Source organism: Neofelis nebulosa, chromosome 8 (assembly GCF_028018385.1).
Source record: "Neofelis nebulosa isolate mNeoNeb1 chromosome 8, mNeoNeb1.pri, whole genome shotgun sequence".
Classification (NCBI taxonomy): Eukaryota; Metazoa; Chordata; class Mammalia; order Carnivora; family Felidae; genus Neofelis; species Neofelis nebulosa.
In genome coordinates this window covers 17,463,510-17,489,094 of record NC_080789.1, presented here as the reverse complement: position 1 = coordinate 17,489,094, position 25,585 = coordinate 17,463,510, and the positions used below count along the sequence as shown (strand labels likewise).

Below are 25,585 nucleotides of genomic sequence, written 5' to 3'. Positions count from 1 at the left end.
CTTTTTCTCAATAAATGGTTTTTTGTCCAGTGATAGATGGGAGTCAGCCATGGAGGAAGGTAGGAACTGAGCTCAGCTGATAAAGTGGAGAATGGAAAGGCTGGCCCTAACACCAGCAAACACTTGTGTCCGAGTGCAATGAGTGATGGGGAGAATTATGAAGGACCTTGATGTCTGGGCAGAAAAGTTCATTTGAGGGTGGGACAAAGGGGAGCCATGAAAGATTGGAGAGGGGTGGAGAGAACGGAGAGACAGAGAATATGATGAGATTAAGTTTAGTTTGATGGAGTGAATCTGCATTGAAAATACGTCTTTATGGGAATGCAAGCTGGTGCAGCCACTCTGGAAAAGAGTATGGAGGTTCCTAAACATAGAACTACCCTACGACCCAGCAATTGCACTACTAGGCATTTATCCACGGGATAGAGGGGTGCTGTTTCGAAGGGACACAAGCACCCCAATGTTTATAGCAGCACTATCAACAATAGCCAAAGTGGGGCGCCTGGGTGGCGCAGTCGGTTAGGCGTCCGACTTCAGCCAGGTCACGATCTCGCGGTCCGTGAGTTCGAGCCCCGCGTCAGGCTCTGGGCCGATGGCTCGGAGCCTGGAGCCTGTTTCCGATTCTGTGTCTCCCTCTCTCTCTGCCCCTCCCCCGCTCATGCTCTGTCTCTCTCTGTCCCAAAAATAAATTAAAAATGTTGAAAAAAAAAAATTTTTTTAAAAAATAAAAAAAAAAACAATAGCCAAAGTATGGAAAGAGCCCAAATGTCCATCAATGGATAAATGGATAAAGAAGATGTGGTATATATACACGATGGAGTATCACTTGCCAATCAAAAAGAAGGAAATCTTGCCATTGTATGCTAAGTGAAATTAGTCAGAGAAAGACAAAAATCATATGACTTCACTCATATGAGGACTTTAAGAGACAAAACAGATGAACATAGGGAAGGGAAACAAAAATAATATAAAAACAGGGAGGGGAACAAAACAGAAGAGATTCATAAATATGGAGAACAAACAGAGGGTTACTGGAGGGGTTGTGGGAGGGGGGATGGGCTAAACAGCTAAGGGGCTTAAGGAATCTACTCCTGAAATCATTGTTGCACTATGTGCTAACTAATTTGGATGTAAATTAAAAAAATTTTTTTAGGGGCACCTGGGTGGCTCAGTCGGTTAAGTGTCCGACTTCAGCTCGGGTCATGATCTCGCGGTTTGTGAATTCCAGCCCCGCGTCGGGCTCTGGGTTGATGGCTCAGAGCCTGGAGCCTGCTTCGGATTCTGCGTCTCCCTCTCTCTCTGCCCCTCCCCTGTTTGTGCTCTCTTTGTGTCTCAAAAATAAATAAACGTTAAAATTTAAAAAAAAAAATTTTTTTTTAAAAGACAATACATCTTTACCCACTTTAAACCGGATGCTGAGATTCAAACTGGCCACTCAGGAATTCTCAGAAAACTACTTACCGAGGTGTTTCCCATACAGATCTGCTCTGGAGCCAATAATGAAATCCAATAAAGGCTTGCTAATCACACTCTCTAATGAATTCTAAGACTACCTGCTCTACAGTCCAGAGATGTATATGGTCAATAGCTGTGTTAAATAGCCTCAATTACTTACATATGGTATCTAATTTTGGTGTTAATCGTACCCATTAACCCACACAGAATAGTTTTAAATTTCTGCAGGATGGTTAATGTGCCAATTACTCTGAGGCCCCTAAACCACATTTTCCTTTGCCCTGAAATGATTCAACCTTCTGGATAAATGACCAAGAAGTCTAAATTTCTTCCTCATGTAAATGCTCCATAATATCTGTGAATTAAAGCTCAAAATCAACCCTACCTGTGTTTCTCCATCACCAAGGTGAAAGAGAAGGACATTTGTCATTTGAGCTATAGGAGCTTCAGAAGCCAACATCTCCTCCAGCTAATCAAGTCATCTCCACTTACCAGACTAAATGGGCCCCAAATGTCCATATTTTTAATCCTTTGCTTTTGTGGGCATCTATTGTTAATAGGCTTGAGGCACCACCTTACTTCTAATGGCATATTCCGATGGAGGTGATTGATATGGTTGGATCAAAGACCGCCTACACCAATAATCTGATCAGAAGTAGGAGGCAACATAGAAACTGAAGTTGTATTTGCCTCTATTTCGTTGCACACCAGGGCTTAAGGAGATACCATGATATGTAACACTCATAAAACAAGTTAGACTAGATATTGCCCGGGTCGCCTGGGTGGCTCAGTCGGTTGACTCTCCCACTCCAGCTCTGGTCATGATCTTGCTGTTCGTGGGTTCGAGCCCCACTTCGGGCTCTGTGCTGACAACTCAGAGCCTGGAGCCTGCTTCGAATTCTGTGTCTCCCTCTCTCTCTCCCCCTCCCCCACTCGTGCTCTCTCTCTCTCTGTCTCTCTCTCTGTCTCTCAAAAATAAATAAACGTTTAAAAAAATTGGAAAAAAAAAGAATATATATTGTCCAATATATGTCTGATAGAGGATTTTGAAGCCTAGAAAATATAGCAAAGAGCTCTTGTCCTGTGTGTTCCTGACTATTTCACACAGAAGGTATTACTTGCTCACCTTACAAGGATGCAGGAAATCCTTAAGTCACGATCCTGTGATGATGTCAATCAACTTAATGTTAGCTCTAATGACAGTGACAGCTGGTAGCCTAGGTGATGAGAACACGCTAAGCATAGAGATACCCTCTGTCATAACCACTAAAGCCAAGTGAATACTGCACCAGAAAATTTCCCTTGAAAACCCCATTTAGAACATACTTTTGGAAGGCCAAGGTTGCTTTTTCGGCAGGACATATAGCTTTCAAAAAATCCAACAATAACAATACATGTTTGCTGAAGAAAAACTTATAAATATAGAGAAGAATGAACAGAAAAGAAAATCATCTAAAATACCACCATAAGATAACCAATGTTATTATTTTGGTGTTTCCTTCCAATCTCTTAAAAATGCACAGCTACATAGGGGCGCCTGGGTGGCGCAGTCGGTTAAGCGTCCGACTTCAGCCAGGTCACGATCTCGCGGTCCGTGAGTTCGAGCCCCGCGTCAGGCTCTGGGCTGATGGCTCGGAGCCTGGAGCCTGTTTCCGATTCTGTGTCTCCCTCTCTCTCTGCCCCTCCCCCGTTCATGCTCTGTCTCTCTCTGTCCCAAAACTAAATAAAAAAAAAAAAAAAAAAAAAAAAAAAAAAAAACGTTGAAAAAAAAAAAAAAATGCACAGCTACATATCACACATATATTTCTTACCTTTCTTCCCCACCCCCCCAGCCACTAGTCCTCCAGCTCAAAGGCACTGTGAGTCAGGCCTTCACTTGACGCCTCCTGATGTTCAAGCGGTCCAAGGGGGCTGCCATGGTTCACTCAAGGAGGGACAAGAGGCTAGCCTCCCCAGTGACCCTTTCCCTGGAGCAGATATACCCTCCCCCAAAGAAGGTTGGAAGTCCTTCAACGAATGATTCAACAGTTGCTTTAGTCATATGGGGAGAGAGGGAGAAGCTGATAAGCAGCATGCCTGGCTTCCTATACTTGTACTGTACCGCTCCTGCCATCTGCACTAGGACCATTGGGTGCCCAGGCCCCACAGCGGACTCCATTAGTGAGGTCGGGGGATCAGGGTTCGTTTTAGGCACTCGGGTGACTGTAATGTGCAGCAGTGAGAAAGACTGGCTAGGTCTTCCGGGCTGTGCCATGTGAACTTCACTCATACCTGAATTCTTCCCTCCTCTCCCTTCTCTTGGTTTCCCGAAACTCCTCTTTTTCCCTTGAGTACACGGCCATTCATCCCCTAGAAATAACAAGCTCACTAAATCCCGCCCCTTTTGCAAATTTCACAGCTTGCGCGCTACCTTCAGGTCGCTGTTCTTTTTGCAGTTCCTGTTGGCTCCATCAGGGGCAGCAGTGAGCACAGGGCTCAGTGATGGCGGACACAAGCTTGTGGGGGTTGAGATGGAGACCCTGGCGGTATGAATTCAGTGGAGTTCTGATTGGTTTAGAAGCTCTGAAATTATAGACCTAACCTTCGTGAGGGTTCGTTTCCTTCCTGAGATACTGACTTCTCCCTGCCCGGAATTGTATTCATTTCCTTGCATTAAATTAGCAGGAAAATTGATAAACCCAAGTGACTTTTTTGTTTCTCCTTGGTCCTGGGTGAGGGCGATGATGGAAGGCAATCCACCGTAAATAAACCTGCGTATATCCTGATGTTTTTCCACTTACACGGTGAGGATTTCCCCCGTGTCATTAGATGTTTTTGGAAAATACGATTGTGCACGGTGATAAATATTTTACATATATTTTGCAAATTGTGTGCCATAATTTTTTTAAACCATCCCTCTACTGTTGGACATCTAATTTATTTGCAGCTTTTACTCTTATCAAGAACTGCTATGAGTTTTCTCACATGGAAATTCTTGGCCCTTTCACAGATCATTTGCCATGAACCACAAGTGCCTCATTTCATCCTTTGGACACTCCTCAATGCTAAGGGCAGGAGTGGCTTCACATGTGGCCCTTAAGACAAGCTTGTTAACTTCACTCATGGTTTAGATCAGCTTTCACTGGGGCCCAGAAAACCTGTCTCTTTAATATTATTAAGCTATATGAAATCACAAGATTGTGCCAACCCTGATTAGCATCTATCGTAAGCTCTTTGCTCTATAAACAGGCATCTCGCATTTTGTTATATTCAACTTCTGACGTGCTATTAGCAGAAACCATTCAGGCACTAGTGAATCACAACCCAAGTAATCGTTTTTTTAAAAACACGTCGCAATGAATGTATCCTGAGCACTTATTCATAGCAACAGCAACAAAGTCCCCTATTCAAATGATGTCCTTTCTAGAGGAACCACCTAACAAATCCTAGGCGGTAGTAGGTGTCAGCTCCGTTCCTGGTGCTCCTGGTGATGAGGTATACCACTGTATGCAATCACAGCGTCAAGTCCCGACATGATCGGGTACAAACTGCACGCACATGCACACGCACGCAGGCACACACATGCGCGTGTGCACACACTCACACTGTGTATGTAATGATGGTAATGTCCTAACAGCTACTATGAGAATCAACTGTTGATTCACCAAGAGAAGAACCAAGACAGAGGGGACTTACATACCAAAGCTACCTGACTTGTGCCTTTGGGAGGACAAAACCTTCTGGAAATCACCATTAAAGCTTTTAGTTTTACCATCACAATGAAGCAGGTTCAATCCACGTGGGACTTTAGGCTCAGGGTCGTTCATGGAATACAAGTTAACTTGACCAAAATGCAGATTGAGTCATTTTACAGGCATACCTTTATTGCGCTTGGCTTTGTTGTGCTTCACAGATACTGTGCTTTTTTGTTGCTGGTGGTTTTGTTTTGTTTTGTTTTTTACAAATTGAAGGTTTGCAGACTTGCTTCGGGCAAGTCTACCGGCGCCATTTTCCCAACAGCAGTCACTTACTTCCTGTCTCTGTGTCACATTTTGGCAATTCCTGCAGTGTTTCAAACTTTTAAATGATTACTATTCAATTGCTGCCATCTCATGATAACGTTTGAAGAGATGAGGAGTTGCTTCTTATGGGTGAGCAAAGAAAGTGGTGGCTTGAACTGGAATCTATTCCTGGTGAAGACGCTGTGAAGACTGTCGACATTACAGCGAAGGATTTAGAATATTACATAAGCTTAATTGATGAAGCAGTGGCAGTGTTTGAGAGGATTGACTCCAATTTTGAAAGAAGTTCTACTGTGAGTAAAATGCTATCAGACAGCATCGCATGTGACAGAGAAATCATTTGCGAATGGATGAATCAACCGATGTGACAGACTTCACTGTTGTCTTAAGAAACTGCCACAGCCACCCCAACCTTCCGCAGCCAGCGCCCCAGTCAGTCAGCAGCCATCAACATCAAGGCAAGACCCTCTACCAGCAAAAAGATGAAGATTTGCTGAAAGCTCAGATGTGGGTTAGCAGTTTTGGCAAGAAAGTACTTTCTTTTAAAGTTTATTTCTTTTGAGAGACAGAAAGCGCTAGCGGGCAGGGAGAGAGGGAGAGAGAGAATCCAAAGCAGGCTCCATACCATCAGCATGGAGCCCGATGAGGGGCTCAAACTCCTGAGCCACGAGGTCATGAGTCGAGCTGAAACCAAGAGTCAGATGCTTAACCAACTGAGCCACCCAGGCGCCCCAGTAAAGTATTTTTTAATTAAGGTATACACAGTTTTTCAAAGACATAAATACTATTGCAGACGTAACAGACTACAGACTAAACAGTGTAAACATCATTTCTATATGCACTGGGAAACTAAAACTCATTTGACTCGCTTTATTGCAGTGTTATGGAACCATGCTGGATCTGGTGGAAAACGTAAGCGGCGCTTGGAGATCTTGGAAGGCGGGAGGCTTATGTTACACCAGCAGGCTCAGAGGAGATCCTTCTCCAGAGACCTGAGTCCCGAGCACAAGCGCAGGGGACAATTTATAGCCCGTTGCTTCCGCATTGATAGTAATTTGGTGCACACGGCAAGCAGGGCAGGAAGAACCCGGAAGAGGAGTGTCTAAGCTAGAACTAGAACTTACGTTAGTCCCTTCGGCCATCTGATGGTGCATAACTTTATTTTCCCAACAGCAGTATTTGCTTTATTGTGGTGGTCTGGAACCTGCAGTGTCTCCGAGGTGTGCCTGTACAGTTTTCAGTCCCCTGATATCATTTGTTTAACCCTGTTTCCAACACTTGCCATGTGGCTACAGCATCCGTCTTCCCCACCTCACTCCCCCGTGAATACTGGCTTCCAGTGACTTTCTCAAAGGTTGTTTACTGTCCTTTGCTGCTGGTAACTAGTCTTATTTCAAGTGTGCAGGAAAATGTGAATGGTGATGTTTTCTCATGTCAAATTTACCATTTGGAATCTTATAGCATAAATGTAGAACAGCACACCTTTCAACCGTGTCTTCTCTTGAACTTTCAGACTGTAGATGTAGATCAATTTTAGATGTGATTTCTTTCAGTGTCGACTGCACCCTGACAAAGAGTCAAACTCTAGTCAGGCCCCTGAAACTTCTAGGTCCGTGTATGTACTTCCTTGTAAAATCCAGTTCTAGCAAGAACCCTGCTAAGTCAGTTTAACCAGAACCCCCCACCTTTGATATCTGATCAGACCTCAATATCTGATGGGGCCCCTCATCCTCCCTCCCACCCCCGCCCCCCTGGCAGGTGATGTCTGATCACCTCAGCCTGCCTGCAGCAAGAATCCTGTTAGATCCATTGAGGCCGAATCCCCCTCACCCCTGATGTTTCCTCTCAGTAATTTTTCATCCACTGACCCCCACCCTGCTCCTTGGTTACAAATTCCCACTTGCCCATGCTGTATTCGGAGTTGAGCCCCATCTCTGTCCCCCACTGTGACATCCCATTGCAGTGGTCCCTATACCTATCACGATGGCCCTGAATAAGGTCTCCCTTACCATTGTTAATAAGTGTCATTGAATATTTCTTTAACAGCCCCTGCCTTCCACACACTGTCACCAGCAGGGAGGCGAGGCAAGGGCCAGCAGATTGAGAAGAATGGTACCATCAACACAATGAATGGCTGTTCCTTGTCCAGTACAATTTAAGACTGACCGGGAAGAGCTCGGCATCATCTCACCAACGGAAGGCAAGACAGGATGTCAACTGGGAGGGCCAATTGTGGGGCTTGAAAGCCATCTGAGGAGAAAGGAGTGGTCACCTCCAGTGGACTGCCTGACATGTGGCACAGAGCCTGCAAGAGGTTGGGGAGACCTTCCTGGATGCAAGCAGCGAGGGCACACGGGTAAAGGGTGCCTGCCACCACCGTCACGCTTCAGTGCTGCAGACCAGAGGTGATCCCATAGTCCGAAGGCTAACAAAAGAGATCTAAGGTTCAAGTCCAAGGGTTAGCTGTGAAGTGACTGTCAGTGGCCCAGAGCTCTGCACTTGTCCTGTGTGTGATGTGAGAGTCGCTCCAAATCAATGTCAGCATCATTCCAGCGACTCATTGTCATTCTGGCCGGTGAGAGTGACTGGTCTACCATGTTGCCTTCTTGGAACCAGGGCCACCCCTCAAGCCCTGGGGCTACCCCACAGGCGGAGTCTCTGACTTCCTAGAGGCATCTAGTCAACCCCTTACAAGGGGCTTTCCCTGAACAGAAGCAGCAGGAACCGGGCCCACTGTCAGCCCAGGCTGGTCTCGGGCATTGGGCAGTGACTTACGGATCTGTGAGGTGCTTCTGGCAACTGGAGCCCAAATAGGACTGGTTTCAGCTTGGGGTGCCCCGCCTGGGTCACACTGCTGATCCCAGCTAGTCCCAGGTATGTGAGGGAGACTTAGCAATAAAATTTGAGGAGCGCCTGGGTGGGCTCATTCGGTTAAGCATCTGCCTTCGGCTCAGGTCATGATCTCAGTTTGTGGGTTTGACCCCACGTTGGACTTTGTGCTGACAGCTCAGACCCTAGAGCCTGCTTCTGTGTCTCCCTCTCTCTTTGCCCCTCCCCCGCTCATACCGTCTGTCTCTCAAAAATAAACAAAAAAATTAAGGAAAAAAAAAAGAAGAAAATTTGAGGAATTCACTCTGAAACAGGGTAGGTCACCTTTTTTGTGTAGAAAGGGTCAGAGAGTAAATACCCAAAACTATTGGGTAGTTGGTCTCCTCCTTTCTGGTTTCTAGATTTCTTCATATATTAAGGAGATGAGCCCTATTCTGTAGTTGTTGCTATAGTGGTCTCTTTGGGTCAGTCAGGCTAAGTGGTTGATGGTGTTGTTCCAATGTCTGAGATACCTCGTAGTTGTTCGAGTGGCGTTGTCCAGCAGGCGTGTGAAAATACAGGTCTGGAACTCAGGTGAGAGGCCTGGGCTGGAGGAATATATTTGAGAATAATCGGTACAGATGGCATTTGAAACAATGAGATGAGTGCAGTCCTCTAGAAAGGGTAGATAGAAGAGGTCATCAAAACTGAGCTGTAGGGCATTCCAGAATGTAGAGATTGAGGAGGACCAACCAGCAAGACACAGAAGAGGCTTTCGGTGACGTAGGAAAGAAAGAGGCAGAGTTTCTTCTGGGAAGCTAAATGAAGAAAGCATTTCAAGGAGGAAGGAGACTGTCAAATACTTGTAGGGACTGAATAAGGTAAGAATTCTTGCTGGCAACTGATAGCTGGATTTGGCAGCATGGAGACTGTTGGTGACCTTGACAGGTCTACTTTCAGTGTTGGAGACAAAAGCCTGATCTCCAGAGAGTGAAGTAATTAGAGAAATACAGTAGGCTGCTGGGCAGTGGGAGTTAACTACTCGACATCTGAGGTTATAAATGTAAAGATCTGTCCGAGCCGTCGTGTGTTTTTCACGAACCATATCGAACTGCTCAAGTGCAGGCAAAGCAGAGGCAGAGAGCTGTATTTAACCAGGGCTGCCCCGGGTGTCTGAAGGAGGCAGTTGAGGATGTATGGATTGACGGACCCAGGGATCTAAGCTGAAAAATGAGAAGAGTACTCTATAGTGAAAAGGTGGTAAAGCAATGGTTTGGAGGTCTAGGTACGGTCAGAGCCTAATGTATTATACTCACAAATACAACAAATATACGTACATCACCCTGGTCTCTTCTGGGTGAGTTCCACACAGGCTTGATGTCCATCTAGGTTATCAAGAAGTACAACAAGACTGGGTAATATTTCTTAAATTTTATTCTTATTTGAGTTTACAACAATTCAAAGATGGCAGATGCCCATTATAAATGGGTATACTAGACCATACATACTTTATAAGGCAAGGAAGCCCAGTTACTGAAAGAGTTTGAAAACGTACTTCTTTTGGCTACGTCACTGATAGTCTATGATGCGAAACTCTTGATGTCTCCCAGAGGATACATTATCACAAGTTTCCATTTTATCAGGTTCTAAACTTTATTTTTTAAAGAAAAAAAAATAGTGAGCAAGAATAAAAATATGTCTTAAAAAAGATGATTTCTGTATAAATAAAGCGTGTGATAAATTAGTGAAAGGAAGAAGTTTGGAGAGTAGAAGCTTTTATGTTGTATAAAAATAAATACTGTCAATTTACATAATATAAGACTGAAAATAAATTATTTTGTGGGTAAATAAGTCAGCTTATTGGTTGCATACTCATGCAAAGGCTTATAGAAAACCAGTAAAAAGTTTTTTTAAAGGAATCTACATCCATCTTATAAATTAAGTGATCTAATTGGTAACTGATTTTTCCATGTCTTTATTATTATTTTTCCCCTTTGACATGCCTTTTTAGACATTTTGTTGCTGTAACCAAGATTGGATAGCTAAAGAGAAAGGAGACAGAACTCCAATCAGTCATGTTGGTTATTTATTAGCATCTATGGAAAATGGTTAAATCTGGGAAGGGGGTGGCAACTAAATGTTCAATGAAATAAGGCATTGTTCTTTATTCTGAAGTCTTCATTTATTGGTGTTTTCCTTGGTCTTAGGAGCATGAATAATTTAGAGTTGGCTATCCTTAGCATTACGATCTAGTAAATGGAGGTTTCCCTGTCTGAAACCTGAAAGATGTAGCAACACTCTATCCTATTTTAGAAAATCCTGATGCTTCAGTCTATTTCCAGTCAGTTAATTAGTTAGGTACTCTTGGTACACCCAGGGGTCATAGAAAGAGTACTGGCTCAGGGGGCCAGAGACCCAGATTTTAGTCCTGATTCGGGCACCCTGCACCCAGGCAACTTTAGAAGTGTAACTTCTCTGCACTTCAGTTTCTTCTGCTGCAAAACACAGATAAAAGTATCCACCTGACCTATTTCACAGGTACTGTTGTGAGTACTATCTAACATAGTGTATTTGAATGCGCTTCAGAATATGTAATGCACTAAAGATGATGGTAAATGCTTTAAAAGTATGGTTTGCTGGGCACTTTTTCATGTTACAAATCAAAATAGAAATCTATCAGGAAATACAAATGCTTATGAATCATACAGTCCAGATGTAAATAAGTAATTTACAAAAGCTTTACAATAAAATCAAGGAAATTATTTATGGATTTTTCAAATAAAAAAATCTTTGCAGCTAAATATTCATTGACTTAATCATTCTTTCTTTTAAAAGAATGTTCACTGTTTGACATTATAACTCTCCAAAGGAGAAATTCTATAATTAGTTCAGTTCTCTGCCTTGGAAGATTCATTATAAGGCAGAAGAGTGGAATAATTAAAGTTTTAAAATAAGCAAAAATATATAACTCTACACCACAGTCCCCTTAAAGAGTTTAATAGGAATACTTACCCCAACGTTTATGAACAATGTACTATTTATATAATATTAACACTAACTCACAATTTAAACCACAATGATCAAAATTAATGTACATTTCCCCCCTTATCAGTTAAATTATTAGATATCTGATGGGCTGGAGAGATTCCACTGAATTTTTTTAATGAACTATATGTGATATAAAAACACTTACCTATTGAATAACTAAAGAGTTGGTAAAGTTTTGGAATATAGATCAGGTTTTAGAAAAATATATAGGAAACATAGCAGTGTATATGATAGAGTTCCCATGTAGAAATAAGCTTGTGCAAAGAGATGATATGTACAGGCATGACCAATAATTGAAGTAACCCACCAACTTCTCTTTTAAAATGGTAAGCCTAAAAGTTCCAATAGACTTCTTTGGAAGAGCAAGTGAATCACTTGCTCATTCTAAGTCTCATAATATCAAGGTTATATTAAATTGTAGGGGGTTTTTTTAATAAGAAAAAAACTATTCATTTTAATATAGGTAATAAATAGTAAATTCTGGGCAGTAGCAAAATTTTTGGACCAAATGACAAAAGCATATCGATAAAATGTGTTTAAGAACTACATAATGCTAGGGCACCTGAGTGGCTCAGTCGGTTAAGCATCTGACTTCGGCTCAGGTCATGATCTCACGGTTCGTGAGTTTGAGCCCCGCGTCGGACTCTGGGCTGACAGCTCGGAGCCTGGAGCCTGCTTCAGATTCTGTGTCTCCCTCTGTCTGCCCCTCCGCTGCCTGCACTCTGTCTCTCGCATTATCTCAAAAATAAATAAACATTAAAAAAAAAGAACTACATAATGCTAATATTCCAATAGTACTATGATCTTTGCTATCAACAATCCAAGATTCAGTACTCCATCAAACATTTCTCTGTCTGTCTTCTGTCTCTCCCCCCACCCTCCACACACACAGGATTTCTCACACCATCTCGTCCCTATAAATGCAGCTCGTTTTCTCTTGTTATTGACTATTAAGTTTTCTTAAAAAGATCAAAATTCTTTTAATAAATCAATGACCAAAAATGACCCATTGCTTTCTTTAAAGATCCGTCAAGGTCATTCTGTGTTTAAACAGTAGCCTGTGAAGACTTTACAGAGCTGAAATTAGCATTGGCACAGGGAAAAGTGAGTTTATCTTATGTTCAGCAGAACATATTTAGGTCAGGTTGGGAGCTAGTAATTGATCATGTATTCTCGGCTAGCAGAGAGGTGGGCATAGTTAAAACTATTAAAGGGTGGGTTGGGTCTCTTTCATTTTGTAGTAGGATTTGCAGTCCAACACATCTGTGAGACAAGAAAGGCTAAAGTAGAGCTCTGTTTCCTTGAACCTGGCATTGTAAGTTAAACAATAACACGTTTCCGCTACATCAGCGGTTTTTAACTTCTTCACTGTAAACATCCTATATTCTTTCCTATTTTGTTAATTTCAGAGCTTGAGCTTGTGTCTACATCTATGTCAAATTATCATTTATTCTATGAAAAGCAGCACAAATACTGTTGATTCTGGTTTTAACACAAATTCCTTAAAAAAATGTTAAGGCCATTTAATTGAATCAGGGCCAACTGAAGATTACCCTGGTAGAAGTCAAACTACTGATTTAAGAGTTTTGAAAAAGAGTCATAAGTGGTTGTCTTGTGTTTTCCTCCGTGGAACTTGAGAACAGTTTGAGGGCTTATTAGTCTCCAACGTCTCCATCTCGATCGCCAATAAGCCAAAGAAAATGAAAACTTAAGGCTAACAAAGCTGTTCCGAGCAGATCACCCAATGCCGTCAGATAGGGGATGGAGAAACTATCCGGGTCCTTTCCTTTCCTCCAGAAGTGATGGACCATCCAGTCAGCAATCCACAGCAAGGTAAACACCTAGAAAACACCAGAGGTTACTTCTATTGCCTGGATATTCGTACCCCAGTAGACAAAACGCCCACTGGGCCATAATCCTACACCACTGCTTTCTGAAAGGAAGAGCATGCGTCAAGTCAAGAACCATGCTTGAAGAGAAGAAATCTTTAACTGACAAGAACATCTTTTCACAAGAAAAAATAGCGTGTGTATCTGTTATTAACATTTTTCTTCCACTTTTCATATACCTTCTCATTTTCTTCAAGCTTCCCCAAATCCCACTAATCCTTATATTGAATAGTATTATGCAGTTGCCAAATCACTGTAATGTTTCAACTTCTTTCTATATGGTAAACCTGAGAAAAGCATATAAAGAAGGAAATAAAAACTAAAATAAGGAATAACATTTCTCCTATTGAAGGTATATCAAATGAAATAAAGATGGAGAACTGACCACACACACTCACTAATTATAAGGCCATGGGTGGCTTCTCAAGGGAAATTTCAGCCAATGGTAAGGACAGTAACTAGAAGGGAGGTGTAGTGAGGAATGACTCATCTACATGGATGTATTATAGATCTAGACATAGAGTCAAAATATATTAAAGGGTTATTCAAATGCGAAGGTGATATATGTAAGCACTTTCTAGGATATCAGGAATATGAAGACGTTTGTAATGCTTTGAATTTTGGGACCAGATATTTTTCTCTTCGAATATTTAGAGTAGAAGGATTGTCTAATTTTCAAATTCCTTTAGTAAGAAGGGATTTGGGACTAGAGAGGTCAGTGTTCCCTGGTTGTGGACAACTCGTCAAGTAGAGTTTAGTGGCTACGAGCACTTCTCTGTCACCTACTAGCCAGATGAAGGCAAGTCGCTTAACCTCTCTATTTCTCGCAAGTGAACGTTAGAGATAATAATGGCACCCACCTTCACGAGAACCCTGTGAGGATTAAATAGACTGAATAGTTCGGTCCTTGGCACACAATAAGCTTTCATCAGATGTGTGCTACTAGTAGATTTTAATGGTGTCACTGCTAGGACCATTTGTGGCCATCTCATTCGTATTTCTATGTGCAGGAGGAAGCGCATCCTAGGCCCAGAGTCTACGCCAAGGGTCTGTTACCTGTCACTGACACGTAGATATGGAGGCTCACTTTGGGCGAGCTGCCTTGGGTTCTACACTTGTGTGTGCTGAGGTTTAGCTCTGACACCTTCAGAGGAGACTGGCTCGTCTACACAGAGAGACAGATGTGTACCCATTCCAAAGGAGTGAACTTTAAATATCTTTGGACATCTGTCAGAGAGGGAGGCTGTGTTTCAGCCCATTTTATTTTGTATGAAGTTATTTGTTCTTTAGTGTTTCCCTGGCAAAGACTGTTTTAGAATCACAGAAAGTTCCATCAGAACAATCTGTTTTGCGTGTGGAGGAAGCATGGAATATTAGAAATAATTCTGGACTTGAAAATGATAAGATGTGGATTTGATTTCCATTTATCAGCTGTATGACTGTGGGCAAGCTTCTTACCATGCTGAGTTTAAATTTTCTCATTTTTAAGAAAAAATTTTTAATGGTTATTCATTTTTTGAAAGAAAGAGACAGAGAGCAAGCGAGGGAGGGGCAGAGAGAGAGGAGACACGGAATTCGAAGCAGGCTCCAGGCTCTGAACTGTCGGGCACAGAGCCCGACATGAGACTTGAACCCACGAACCACGAGATCATGACCTGAGCCGAAGTTGGATGCTTAACCAACTGAGCCACCCAGGTGCCCCAAATTTTCCCATTTGAAGAAAACCCAAAAGGGCCTAATATCTGCCACCCTGACTTTGAAGTAAGTAATAAGAGCCTTGGTCTGGGGGCATGAAGAGAAAGGTAAGAAAGCACGATCTCAGGGTACATCAATAAAAGCATAATGCACAGAGAGAGAGAGAGTCATCCACTGGACCCTGAATGGGCCAGGCCACATCTGGGCAGTGCATTCTGTTCCGGATGCCGTATTTCTATAGAAACTAGGTCACCCCAAGTTTGCTAGATTCAGGGTCTAGCAAAGTGAGTAGCTCACAAAGCAGATACTTGGTATCCAACTGAATGCTGGGGAATCAGCGTGAGACAATGTCATACAACAGCCTGTCCCAGGCAGGGAGGGTGGCAGATGTGAACGTAAGAAGGTTGTAGTATCAGGAGATGCTAGATTATAATACACGGCTTCAGAGGGTAGTTTTAGGCTAAAGGATAAAAGGCACCAAAAGACAGAACTTTTTTCAAGAAAACAATTGGGGTTGTCTATAAATAGAATAAGTTAGGTAGTAAGCTGTATAATACTGGACTATATGGAAGTTCAATAAAGGAATGTGCTGATGAATGAGTAATGTGTACAAGAGGAAACAACAGTTTTAAAGAGAAAAAGGTAGCTGAGTTCCATGAGACTGGCAAGAAATGTAAATAAACAAATCTCTTTTATCATATATGCATCATATTATACACCCATGTAGGAGATATTTAATATATAGTTATATACATAAATTTATTCAATATATAACATCATACATATGTGATATATACACAATCTACTAATTCCTTGTTGCACATCTGCATTGAACAGATTAGATTTGTCTAGAACAGGAGTGGGCAAACTATAGTCCATGGACTAAATTCAACCTGCCAACTGTTTTTATAAATAAAATGTTATTGCAACACAACCCCACCCATTTATGTACTTACTTTCTATTTAGTCTATTATTCAATCCTCACAAGATTCTCATGAAATAGGCACTATTATTACCCTTGATGTTCATTTGGAGCAATCAGGTCGGAGAGGTTAAATAACCTGTTTTACAGGTTACACTACAATGACAGAACTATGTAGTTGTGACAGAGACCATATGGTCCACAGAACCCAAGACATTTACTCTCTGGCCTTTTACAGAAAAATGTGTGCTGACCTCTACTCAGGAGACAAATACTTATTCACACAGAAAGAAATAAAATAGCATCCTTACCTCATACACTAAAATAAATTCTAGCTAAGACTCAAGTACAAAAAGCAATAACTGAGAAGTTCTGTAAGAGAATGTCTTGTGACCTTGATGTAGGCAATGATCTCATAAGTAAAATGCGTACAAATGCATAAAATATTTTAGTTTATAAACAATTTTAAATTAAAGATTTATAAAAATAAATTAATTAATTAAAGATTTCTGTGGTTCAATAAATACCATAAATAAAGTTAAAAATCACTCTCCAGGCTTGGGGGAGAAAAAAATCTCTGCACTGTTTATAACTGACAAAGAATTAGTATTCAGAATATTTAAAGAGAATATACAGAGAACTCCTACAGTTCATAAGAAAAAGACACAACCCAATAGAATAGAAAAGGAAATCTAAAGTGTTAATAAACATATGAAAAGATGCTCAGCCTCACTAATAATATGCGAATGCAAATTAAACCGCATTAAACTCCATTCCATACCCAACTGACTGGCAAAAATCAATTTTTAAGCAACAGTAATAGCAATTTTGTTTTGTGAAACAGCTGTAATGGGTACATGCAATGTTCAAAGAGGTTCATGTGAATGGATTTAATTCTCAAAATACCTCTATTATATGCCATGGACTATTACTATCCCTTTTTGACACAAGAGGATACTAAGGCATATGTGAAGTGTAGGAAGCCTGCCCGAGATCACACAGCTCACGGGCGGAGACAGGCTCAAACCCATATTATAGTCTAACGCTAAGGCCCAAATTATCACCCGTCAGTGCACCTCACTGTTTTTGGTCAAAAGAACTCTGCACCGGGGCGCCTGGGTGGCTCAGTCGGTTAAGCGTCCGACTTCAGCCAGGTCACGATCTCGCGGTCCGTGAGTTCGAGCCCCGCGTCGGGCTCTGGGCCGATGGCTCGGAGCCTGGAGCCTGTTTCCGATTCTGTGTCTCCCTCTCTCTCTGCCCCTCCCCCGTTCATGCTCTGTCTCTCTCTGTCCCAAAAATCAATAAAAAAACGTTGAAAAAAAAAAAATTCAAAAGAACTCTGCACTGCCAACAGGAGTATAAATTGGCGCACTGCTTTGGGGACCAACTCGGCAACATGTGTGCATTTCCTCAATTCGGTAATTCCACATGGAAACATGATTTTTCCCCTCCGTTTCTTCTGCAGCATAGGTAAAAGGGTAAAATTGTTCATGGCTGAAGGAGACTGCCCCGGGGGCTTCACTGAGCCCCAGTCCCACGTGGCTACCTCAAGGACTGAGAAGACCAATATCTTGGTGTGTTTGCAAGAGCGCCGCCGGGAAACTCCGACATGCATGCTCGTTGCACCGTTGTCATAAAAGTCCAAAGTTGGAAATAACCCAGAAAGTCTCCAGGCAGAGGGATGACTAAATGAACTCCGAGGTCACATGACTGAACACTGCAGAGAAGCTAAAACGAATGAAAAAGAGCTACGCGACTCGATAGGAGCATGTCTCAAAAGCCTAAGGATTGAATGAAAAGGCAGTAGGAGACTACGTAAAGATTCCAATGAGGCTTATAAATACGACAAAAAACACAATATGTTATTTATAGATTCATTCCGTAGCAAGAGTACAGAAACATGCTTGGTAGTGACACATACCAATTTTGCTAACTGCTCGGGAGGGAATCAAATGAGACCGGGTACAGAAGGCACCAGCCCTATACATGATGTATTTTTGATTATTTTGAAGTAGTTGTTTAAATAATTTGTTAAGAGTTGATAAAGCTGGTGCTAAATACAAGATCATCTTATTTCCTATTTCCTATAGTTCCTGTTCATTTGTATTTTATAATTTAAAAAAAAAAAAAAAAGTGAGCTGCTGGGGCAGTGGTAACTCACTGACCAGGGCGATCCAAGCTACATCTTAGAATGCCTGACCAGGGGGATACCTGAGAGAGGAAGTCAAGTGTGCCCTGAAGAGGCCACAAAAGGTTTGGACTTGTTAGTACCAAATGGCTCTGAGGCTAACACCAAAGGGGTCTTTAAGTGTCTGTGCGTGGAGTGAGAAACTGGCTGGTTCTTTGATCATTCTTGCAACTGTCCTCTCCAGCTGGGAAATAAGGGGACGTTTTGTGGAGAAACTGAATGGGAAAGTCTCAGGACGCAAAAACGCGAGGAAGTATCAGGCACTGGTTGAGAATGAGGATTAACTGGTAGTTAACAATGGGATCCCTTTAGCCCTTGGTTTTGTTCCAAGAACAGTGGCAGGTGGGAGTATACCCCCCAGAGAGGACATTAGACGTTCACATTTGGAGGGCTCCCAGTTAAGCACCCCCACCCCTCCATCCTCTGCTGGTAGAGCGCCCAGTCAGCAGCCTTCTCCACTGCCAAGCTACCTGAGTTTGCCGTGCCGCGGTCTCCTCCCCGTAAGATAGAGGAAATGATGCCTATCTCAGCGAGACAATGATGCGAAGATGAAATTGGGCAGAATACTTAGAACGGCGCCCGATACATAGAAAGAGCATAACAAACACTGACTATGATTTATTTATTTATTATTATTTTTTTTTAAATGTATTTTATTTTATTTTTGGGACAGAGAGAGACAGAGCATGAACGGGGGAGGGGCAGAGAGAGAGGGAGACACAGAATCGGAAACAGGCTCCAGGCTCCGAGCCGTCCGCCCAGAGCCCGACGCGGGGCTCGAACTCACGGACCGCGAGATCGTGACCTGGCTGAAGTCGGACGCTCAACCGACTGCGCCACCCAGGTGCCCCCTGACTATGACTTAAAAAAACAACAGGTCATACATGAAGGAACAAGAACCTGACTTTTCCAATAGCAATACTGGGAGACGAGGAAGCAAACGCCTTCGACATTCTGAGAGAAAGGCATTTCCAAACTAGAATCCTATACCCGGTCAATTTATCTACTAAGTGTGGAGGGTAAACGGAAGCATTTTAAGACATGCATGCGCTCAGGAAGTTTTCTCCCATGTTCTCTTTCTTGGGAACTTTCTTGAAAATCTGTTGATGCAAAATGAGGGGAGAACCAAGGAAGAGAAAGAACGGGGATCAGGAAATAGAAGAGTGAACCGAAAAGAGCAAGGAGGGAAGAAAGCTCTGGGATGGGAGCCATGCAGTGGGCTGGGGAGCCAGAGTCCAGACCCAGGAGGAGGATGGAGTGTCTGGAAAGGAGGTCTCTGTGATCAAGGCAAATGGCAAATTATCTGACATAACAGAGTTTGGGGGCAAAAAACTAAGTCTAGGCATGCAACAACTGTGATGGAGCACTTAGGAAAAAATTAAGGATAGGTCTATAGGGAAACTATGCCAGTGAAAAAACAGGGCAATTATCTCTGGAAAAAAATCAAAGAGAGGTTAAGAGGAAGAAAATATAAAAGGAAAAGAAAGAAAATATCATTATACTGCATGACTCGGCTCTGTGATAAATGATATTTACGGCCATAGAATAGAAACAATACTATTCGTTAAATAAATTTGAGCCTTCCTATATTAGGAGGATGAAAGTTGGGGAAATAAGGCATTGAGCAAGATGGCTATATCCTCACCTACCATAACTAAAAGTCCATAGATAATTTCTTAAATTAAGAAAGCAAAATTAGCAATCCAACATAGAAATAACAGAAGTAGTACCTAAAGTTGCTCTGGAGGACTAGTAGGAACTAGTTTTATACACACACACACACACACACACACACACACACTTAAAAGAACTTTTTAAAGCATAATTGTATGTAGAACATATCCTTTTCCAATATGTGACCCATGAATGAATTATGAAATCAATTTAATGTAATGAAATAGAATAAAATAGAATACAACGGGTTAGAGTAGAAAGTATTAGCATGCTACTAAGGACATTTCATAAAACTTTTGTTTCAGCTACAAAATTACATATATTTAAATATAAATAAAATATAGAAATATATATGCATTATTAGTTTCAGTATAAACATATTTCTTACTGAGTGTTGTGGTCGAAAACATTTGAAAGCTACTGATCTAACATGTACTTTTCACATGTTAGGTTCCAGGGATCTCACATGTGAATCTCTGGAAGGGGAAAACCATGCCATCTTTCTATTTGACCTCTTGGTTTCTAGCAAAACACTTTTACATGATAAGCCTGAAACAAATGGGTGTTGCTGAAGGGGCTCTACCACTGAATGACTGTGTTACTGTCAACGAGTGAATAAAACCCTCAAATGTTAGTTTCCTCATCTTTTCAATGAGATATCCGTTAACTATCTCATTGGTACACTGCAGAAATTAACTAATATGTGTTAAGGGTTAAGCAAATGTCTGTACACAGTAAGTACTGATGGGGAGAAAAGAGAGGGTTTCAATACCACTAGAATTCTATAAACACTAGAGTGCAGAGTCTGAAGTTTCAGAGCGCAGTGCCTGGTGGTGCTCTGGTGAGGAAACAGGGCAAGAAATCCCCAAGAGCAGGCAGCAGGTCTGAAGGGTCTGTGTGCCACACGGGGAGAAAGTGGTTCCCCTGCTTGAAGAGCATTTGGTAGAGGCCATTCGGCCTCCCTGCTGGCAAAAGTCTCAGCGGACCCCAGAGAGCAGCCACGTTTGCTGGTATCGGGACAAAGATGCTAGAGCGTGGCCAAACCTGGCACTGACTGTGTGTTGCGGTTTGCCATAATCTCTGAACCTCTGTCACTGAGTGACCACACAAACGTTTTCTAGGGCAAGCCGGCACTGGGCCGTTGCTCAGCAAGACCCTCCCCGAGAGACTTGGTGAGGGTCTCAGCCACAGGGGTTTTGAAACAAAACCTCATTTGAGATAAAACTCTACAGAGAGGTGCTGCCTGGCAGGTAGACAGCTTGGGCACAGACAGGATAGAGGTGGGTAGCAGACAGAGAGGGCTGAGACAAAGGAGGGGTGGGGTTATTTTTAATCTTATTTTTTATTTTTTTAAATCTACATCCAAATTATTTAGCATATAGTGCAACAATGATTTCAGGAGTAGATTCCTTAAGCCCCGTACCCATTTAGCCCATCCCTCCTCCCACAACACCTCCAGTAACCTTCAGTTTCTTTTCCATATTTATGGGTCTCTTTTGTTCTGTCCCCCTCCCTGTTTTTATATTATTTTTGTTTCCCTTCCCTTACTTTCATGTTTTGTACCTTAAAGTCCTCATATGAGTGAAGTCATATAATTTTTGTCTTTCTCCGACTAATTTCACTTAGCATAATACCCTCCAGTTCCATCCATGTAGTTGCAAATGGCAAGATTTCATTCTTTTTGATTGCCGAGTAATACTCCAGTGTATATATATATATACCGCATCTTCTTTATTCATTCATCCATCGATGGACATTTGGGACTCTTTCCATACTTTGGCTATTGTTGATAGTGCTGCCATAAACATTGGGGTGCATGTGTCCCTTCGAAACAGCACACCTGTATCCCTTGGATAAATGCCTAGTCGTGTAATTGCTGGGTTGTAGGGTAGTTCTATTTTTAGTTTTTTGAGGCACCAAGGAGGGGTGTTTGATTATGGGTTGGTGAGTGCTCAAAGTTCCTGCACCAGAGACTAGGGAGCTGGGTGAAACCATTTCCACCTCCCCTGCACACTCGCATGCACATGGATCCACCCCAAGAAGCTAAGCAGCGCCATCTAGTGGAGAATGGAGCCATTACACCAAACCCCACCCAACTGTGCCCTCCAAGGACATCCCCCAGAAGACCAGCACAAGTCACTCCACCTGCTTAGTGTACGGACTATAGAGTGCTTCATAGTTTCAGTTCTAGGAGAAACTGGGTGTAAATTCATTTGGGTTTCATTCTGTTTGGTGGGTCATTTATTTGTTTTCTTTGCTTGTTTTTGCTTACATTGCTTTCTTTTTTCTTTCTTTTCTTTCTCTTTCTTGGATACAGAAAGAGAAAAAATTATTTTATGTTTTTAAATTTTTAAATCTATTATTACATATTTTTTTAATTTTTAAATTTTTTCTTACCTTTTTTCCCTTTTTTTTTTTTTTTCCCCTATATTCTACCGTTTCTTTCAACAAGGAGACAAAAACACACCTGGGATCTAGCTTTGTTTATTTGATTTTTTGTTTTGTTTTTAATTTTTCAATTTTAATTTTTTTATTTTATTAACATTTTTCTTCCCCCAAAATGATGGAATTCACCCCAAATGATGGAAGAAATGACAGTCAGGGACTTAATCAACACAGATAATAAGTAAGATGTCTGAACTAGAATTTAGAACCACAGTATAAGAATACTAGCTGGGGTTGAAAAAAAGCACAGAAGACACCAGAGAATCGTTTTCTGTGGAGATAAAAGAAATAAAATCTAGTTAGGCTGAAATTAAAAATGCTATAAATGAGATGCAATCTCGAATGGATGCCACGATGTCACAGATGGATGAAACAGAGCAGTAAATCAGCAATATAGAAGATAAAATTATGGAGAATAATAAAGTGGAACAAAGAGGGAAACAAAAGCAAAAGATCATGATACAAAACTTAGAGAACTCAGTGACTCATTAAATAGGAATAACACCCAAATCATAGGAATTCCAGAAGATAGAAAGGGGGGAACAAATTATACCAGAAAACATTCCCAATCTGGGGAAGGACACAGACATTAAATCCAATAAGCACAAAGAACTCCCAATAGATTCAACAAAAACCAACCATTACCAAGGCATATCATAGTCAAATTCACAAAATACACAGGCAAGAAAAGAATTATGAAGCAGCAAGGGAGAAAAAAGTCCTTAACCTTTAAGGGAAGAAAGATCAGCTTTGCAGCAGACCTATCCACAGAAACTTGACAGGCCAGAAAGGAGTGGCAGAATATATTCAACCTGATGAATCAGAAAAATATGCAGCCAAGAATTCTTTATCCAGCAAGGCTGTCATTCAAAAAAGAAGGAGAGATAAAGAGTTTCCCAGAAAAACAAAAACTAAAGGAGTTTGTGACCACTTAACCAGCCCTGCAAGAAATTTTAAGGGGGACTCTTTAAGTGGAGAAAAGACAAAACAAAAAAGATCAAAGCAACAAAGACTAGAAAGGACCAGAGAACATCACCAGAAACACCAACTCTACAGGCAACACAATAGCACTAAATTCATACCAGAGACTTATTTTAGACCTGAGACCACCTACAGATCAAAAGTAAGAGGATGGAGAACCATCTATCATGCTAACGGTTGTCAAAAGAAAGCTGGAGTAGACATACTTATATCAGACAAACTCGATTTTAAAATAAATACTGGAACAAGAGACGAAGAAGGGCATTCTACCATAATTAAGGGGTCTATCCACCAAGAAGATCTAACAATTGTAAACATTTATGCTCCAAACATGGAACGTCCAAATATATAAATCAATTAATCACAAACATAAAGAAACTGATTGACAATAATACCATAACAGTAAGGGACTTCAATACCCCACTTACATCAATGGACAGATTGTCTAACTAGAAAATCAGCAAGGAAACAATGGCTTTGAATGACACACTGGACCAGATAGACTTAACAGATATATTCAGAACATTTCATCCTAAAGCAGCAGAATACACATTCTTATTGATTGCACATGGAACATTCTTCAGAATAGATCACATACTGGGGCACAAATCAGCCCTCAACAAGTACAAAAAGACAGAGACCATACCTTGCCTATTTTCAGACCACAATGCTATGAAATTCGAACTCAACCACAAGAAAAAATGTGGAAAGACCACGAATACTTGGAGATTAAAGAACATCCCACTAGGGGCGCCTGGTGGCTCAGTCAGTTAAGCGTCCGACTTTGGCTCAGGTCATGATCTCACGGTCCATGAGTTCGAGCCCCACGTCCGGCTCTGGGCTGATGGCTCAGAGCCTGGGGCCTGCTTCCGATTCTGTGTCTCCCTCTCTCTCTGCCCCTCCCCCGTTCATGCTCTGTCTCTCTGTCTCAAAAATAAACATTAAAAAAAAAAATTAAAAAAAAAAAAAAAAGAACATCTCACTAAAGAATGAATGGGTTAACCAAAAAATTAAAGAGGATATTAGGAAGTATGTGGAAGCTAATGAAAATGAAAACCCGACAGTGCAAAACCTCTGGGATGCAGCAAAGGTGGTCATAAGAGGGAAGTATATAGCAATCCAGGCCTTCCTAAAGAAGGAAGAAAGGTCTCAAATATACAACCTACCCTTATACCTAAAAGAGCTGGAAAATAACAGCAAATAAAGCCTAAAACCAGAAACAGAAGAAGGTAAATAATAAAGATTAGAGCAGAAATCAATTTTATATATACATAGCTGTAGAACAGATTAATGAAACCAGGAGCTGGTTCTTTGAAAGAAATAACAAAACTGACAAACCCTTAGCCAGATTGATCAAAAAGAAAAAGGAAAGGATGCAAATAGATAAAATCACAAATGAAAGAGAGATCTCAACCAATACCACAGAAATACAAACAATAACAGGAGAATATGAGCAGTTATATGCCAAAAAATTGGGCCATCTGGAAGAAATAGACAAATTCCTAGAAACATATAAACTACCAAAACTTGGGGCGCCTGGGTGGCTCAGTCGGTTGAGCAACGGACTTCGGCTCAGGTCATGATCTCACGGATTGTGAGTTCGAGCCCCACGTCGGGCTCTGTGCTAACAGCTCAGAGCCTGGAGCCTGCTTCAGATTCTGTGTCTCCCTCTCTCTCTGCCCCTCCTCTACTCATGCTCTGTCTCTGTCTCAGAAAAAAATAAACATTAAAAAAATAAAAAAATAAATAAACTACCAAAACTGAAACAGGAAGAAATAGAAAATTTGAACAGACCATAACCAATTAAGAAACTGAATCACTAATCAAAAATTTCCCAACAGACAAGAGTCCACAGCCAGATGGTTTTCCAGGAGAATTATAACAAACATTTAAAGAAGAGTAGGGGTGCCTGGGTGGCTCAGTTGGTTAAGCGTCTGACTTCAGCTCAGGTCATGATCTCACAGTTTGTGAGTTCAAGCCCCGTGCCAGGCTCTGTGCTGACAGCTCGGAGTCTGGAGCCTGCTTCGGATTCTGTATCTCCCTCTCTCTCTCTCTCTCTCTCTGCTGCTCCCCCGCCCCTCAAAATTAAAATAAAAACATTAAAAAAAGTTTAAAGAAGAGTTAACATCTATTCTTTTGAAGCGCTTCCAAAAAATATAACTGGAAGGAAAACTGCCAAACTCATTCTATCAAGCCAGCATTACCTTGATTCCAAAACCAGACAAAGACCCAACTAAAAGGGAGAACTACAGGAAATTTCCCTAAGGAAAATAGATGCAAAAATTCTCAACAAGACTACTAGCCAACCAGATCCAACAATACATTAAAAGAATTATTCACTATGATCAGGTAGGATTTATTCCTGGGATGCAGGTCTGGTTTAATATCTGCAAATCAATCAATGTGATACATCACATTAATAAAAGAAAGGATGAGAACCACATGATCCTCTCAATAGATGCAGAAAAAGCATTTGAC

General features: G+C 41.5%; 1 protein-coding gene across 5 annotated transcripts in view; it reads right to left on the bottom strand.

Moving 5' to 3' along the window:
- Positions 1 to 9,680: 9,680 nt before the first annotated feature.
- The window catches only part of SLC41A2 (solute carrier family 41 member 2), a 125,749-nt gene continuing 109,844 nt past the window's right edge, over positions 9,681 to 25,585 (bottom strand). For all 5 annotated transcript variants that reach the window (XM_058741552.1, XM_058741553.1, XM_058741549.1 and 2 more), the window contains one exon: positions 9,681 to 13,153. In XM_058741552.1, the coding sequence (XP_058597535.1) occupies positions 12,968 to 13,153 (186 nt within the window). In that variant the 3' untranslated portion in view covers positions 9,681 to 12,967. The remainder of the gene's footprint in view (positions 13,154 to 25,585) is intronic.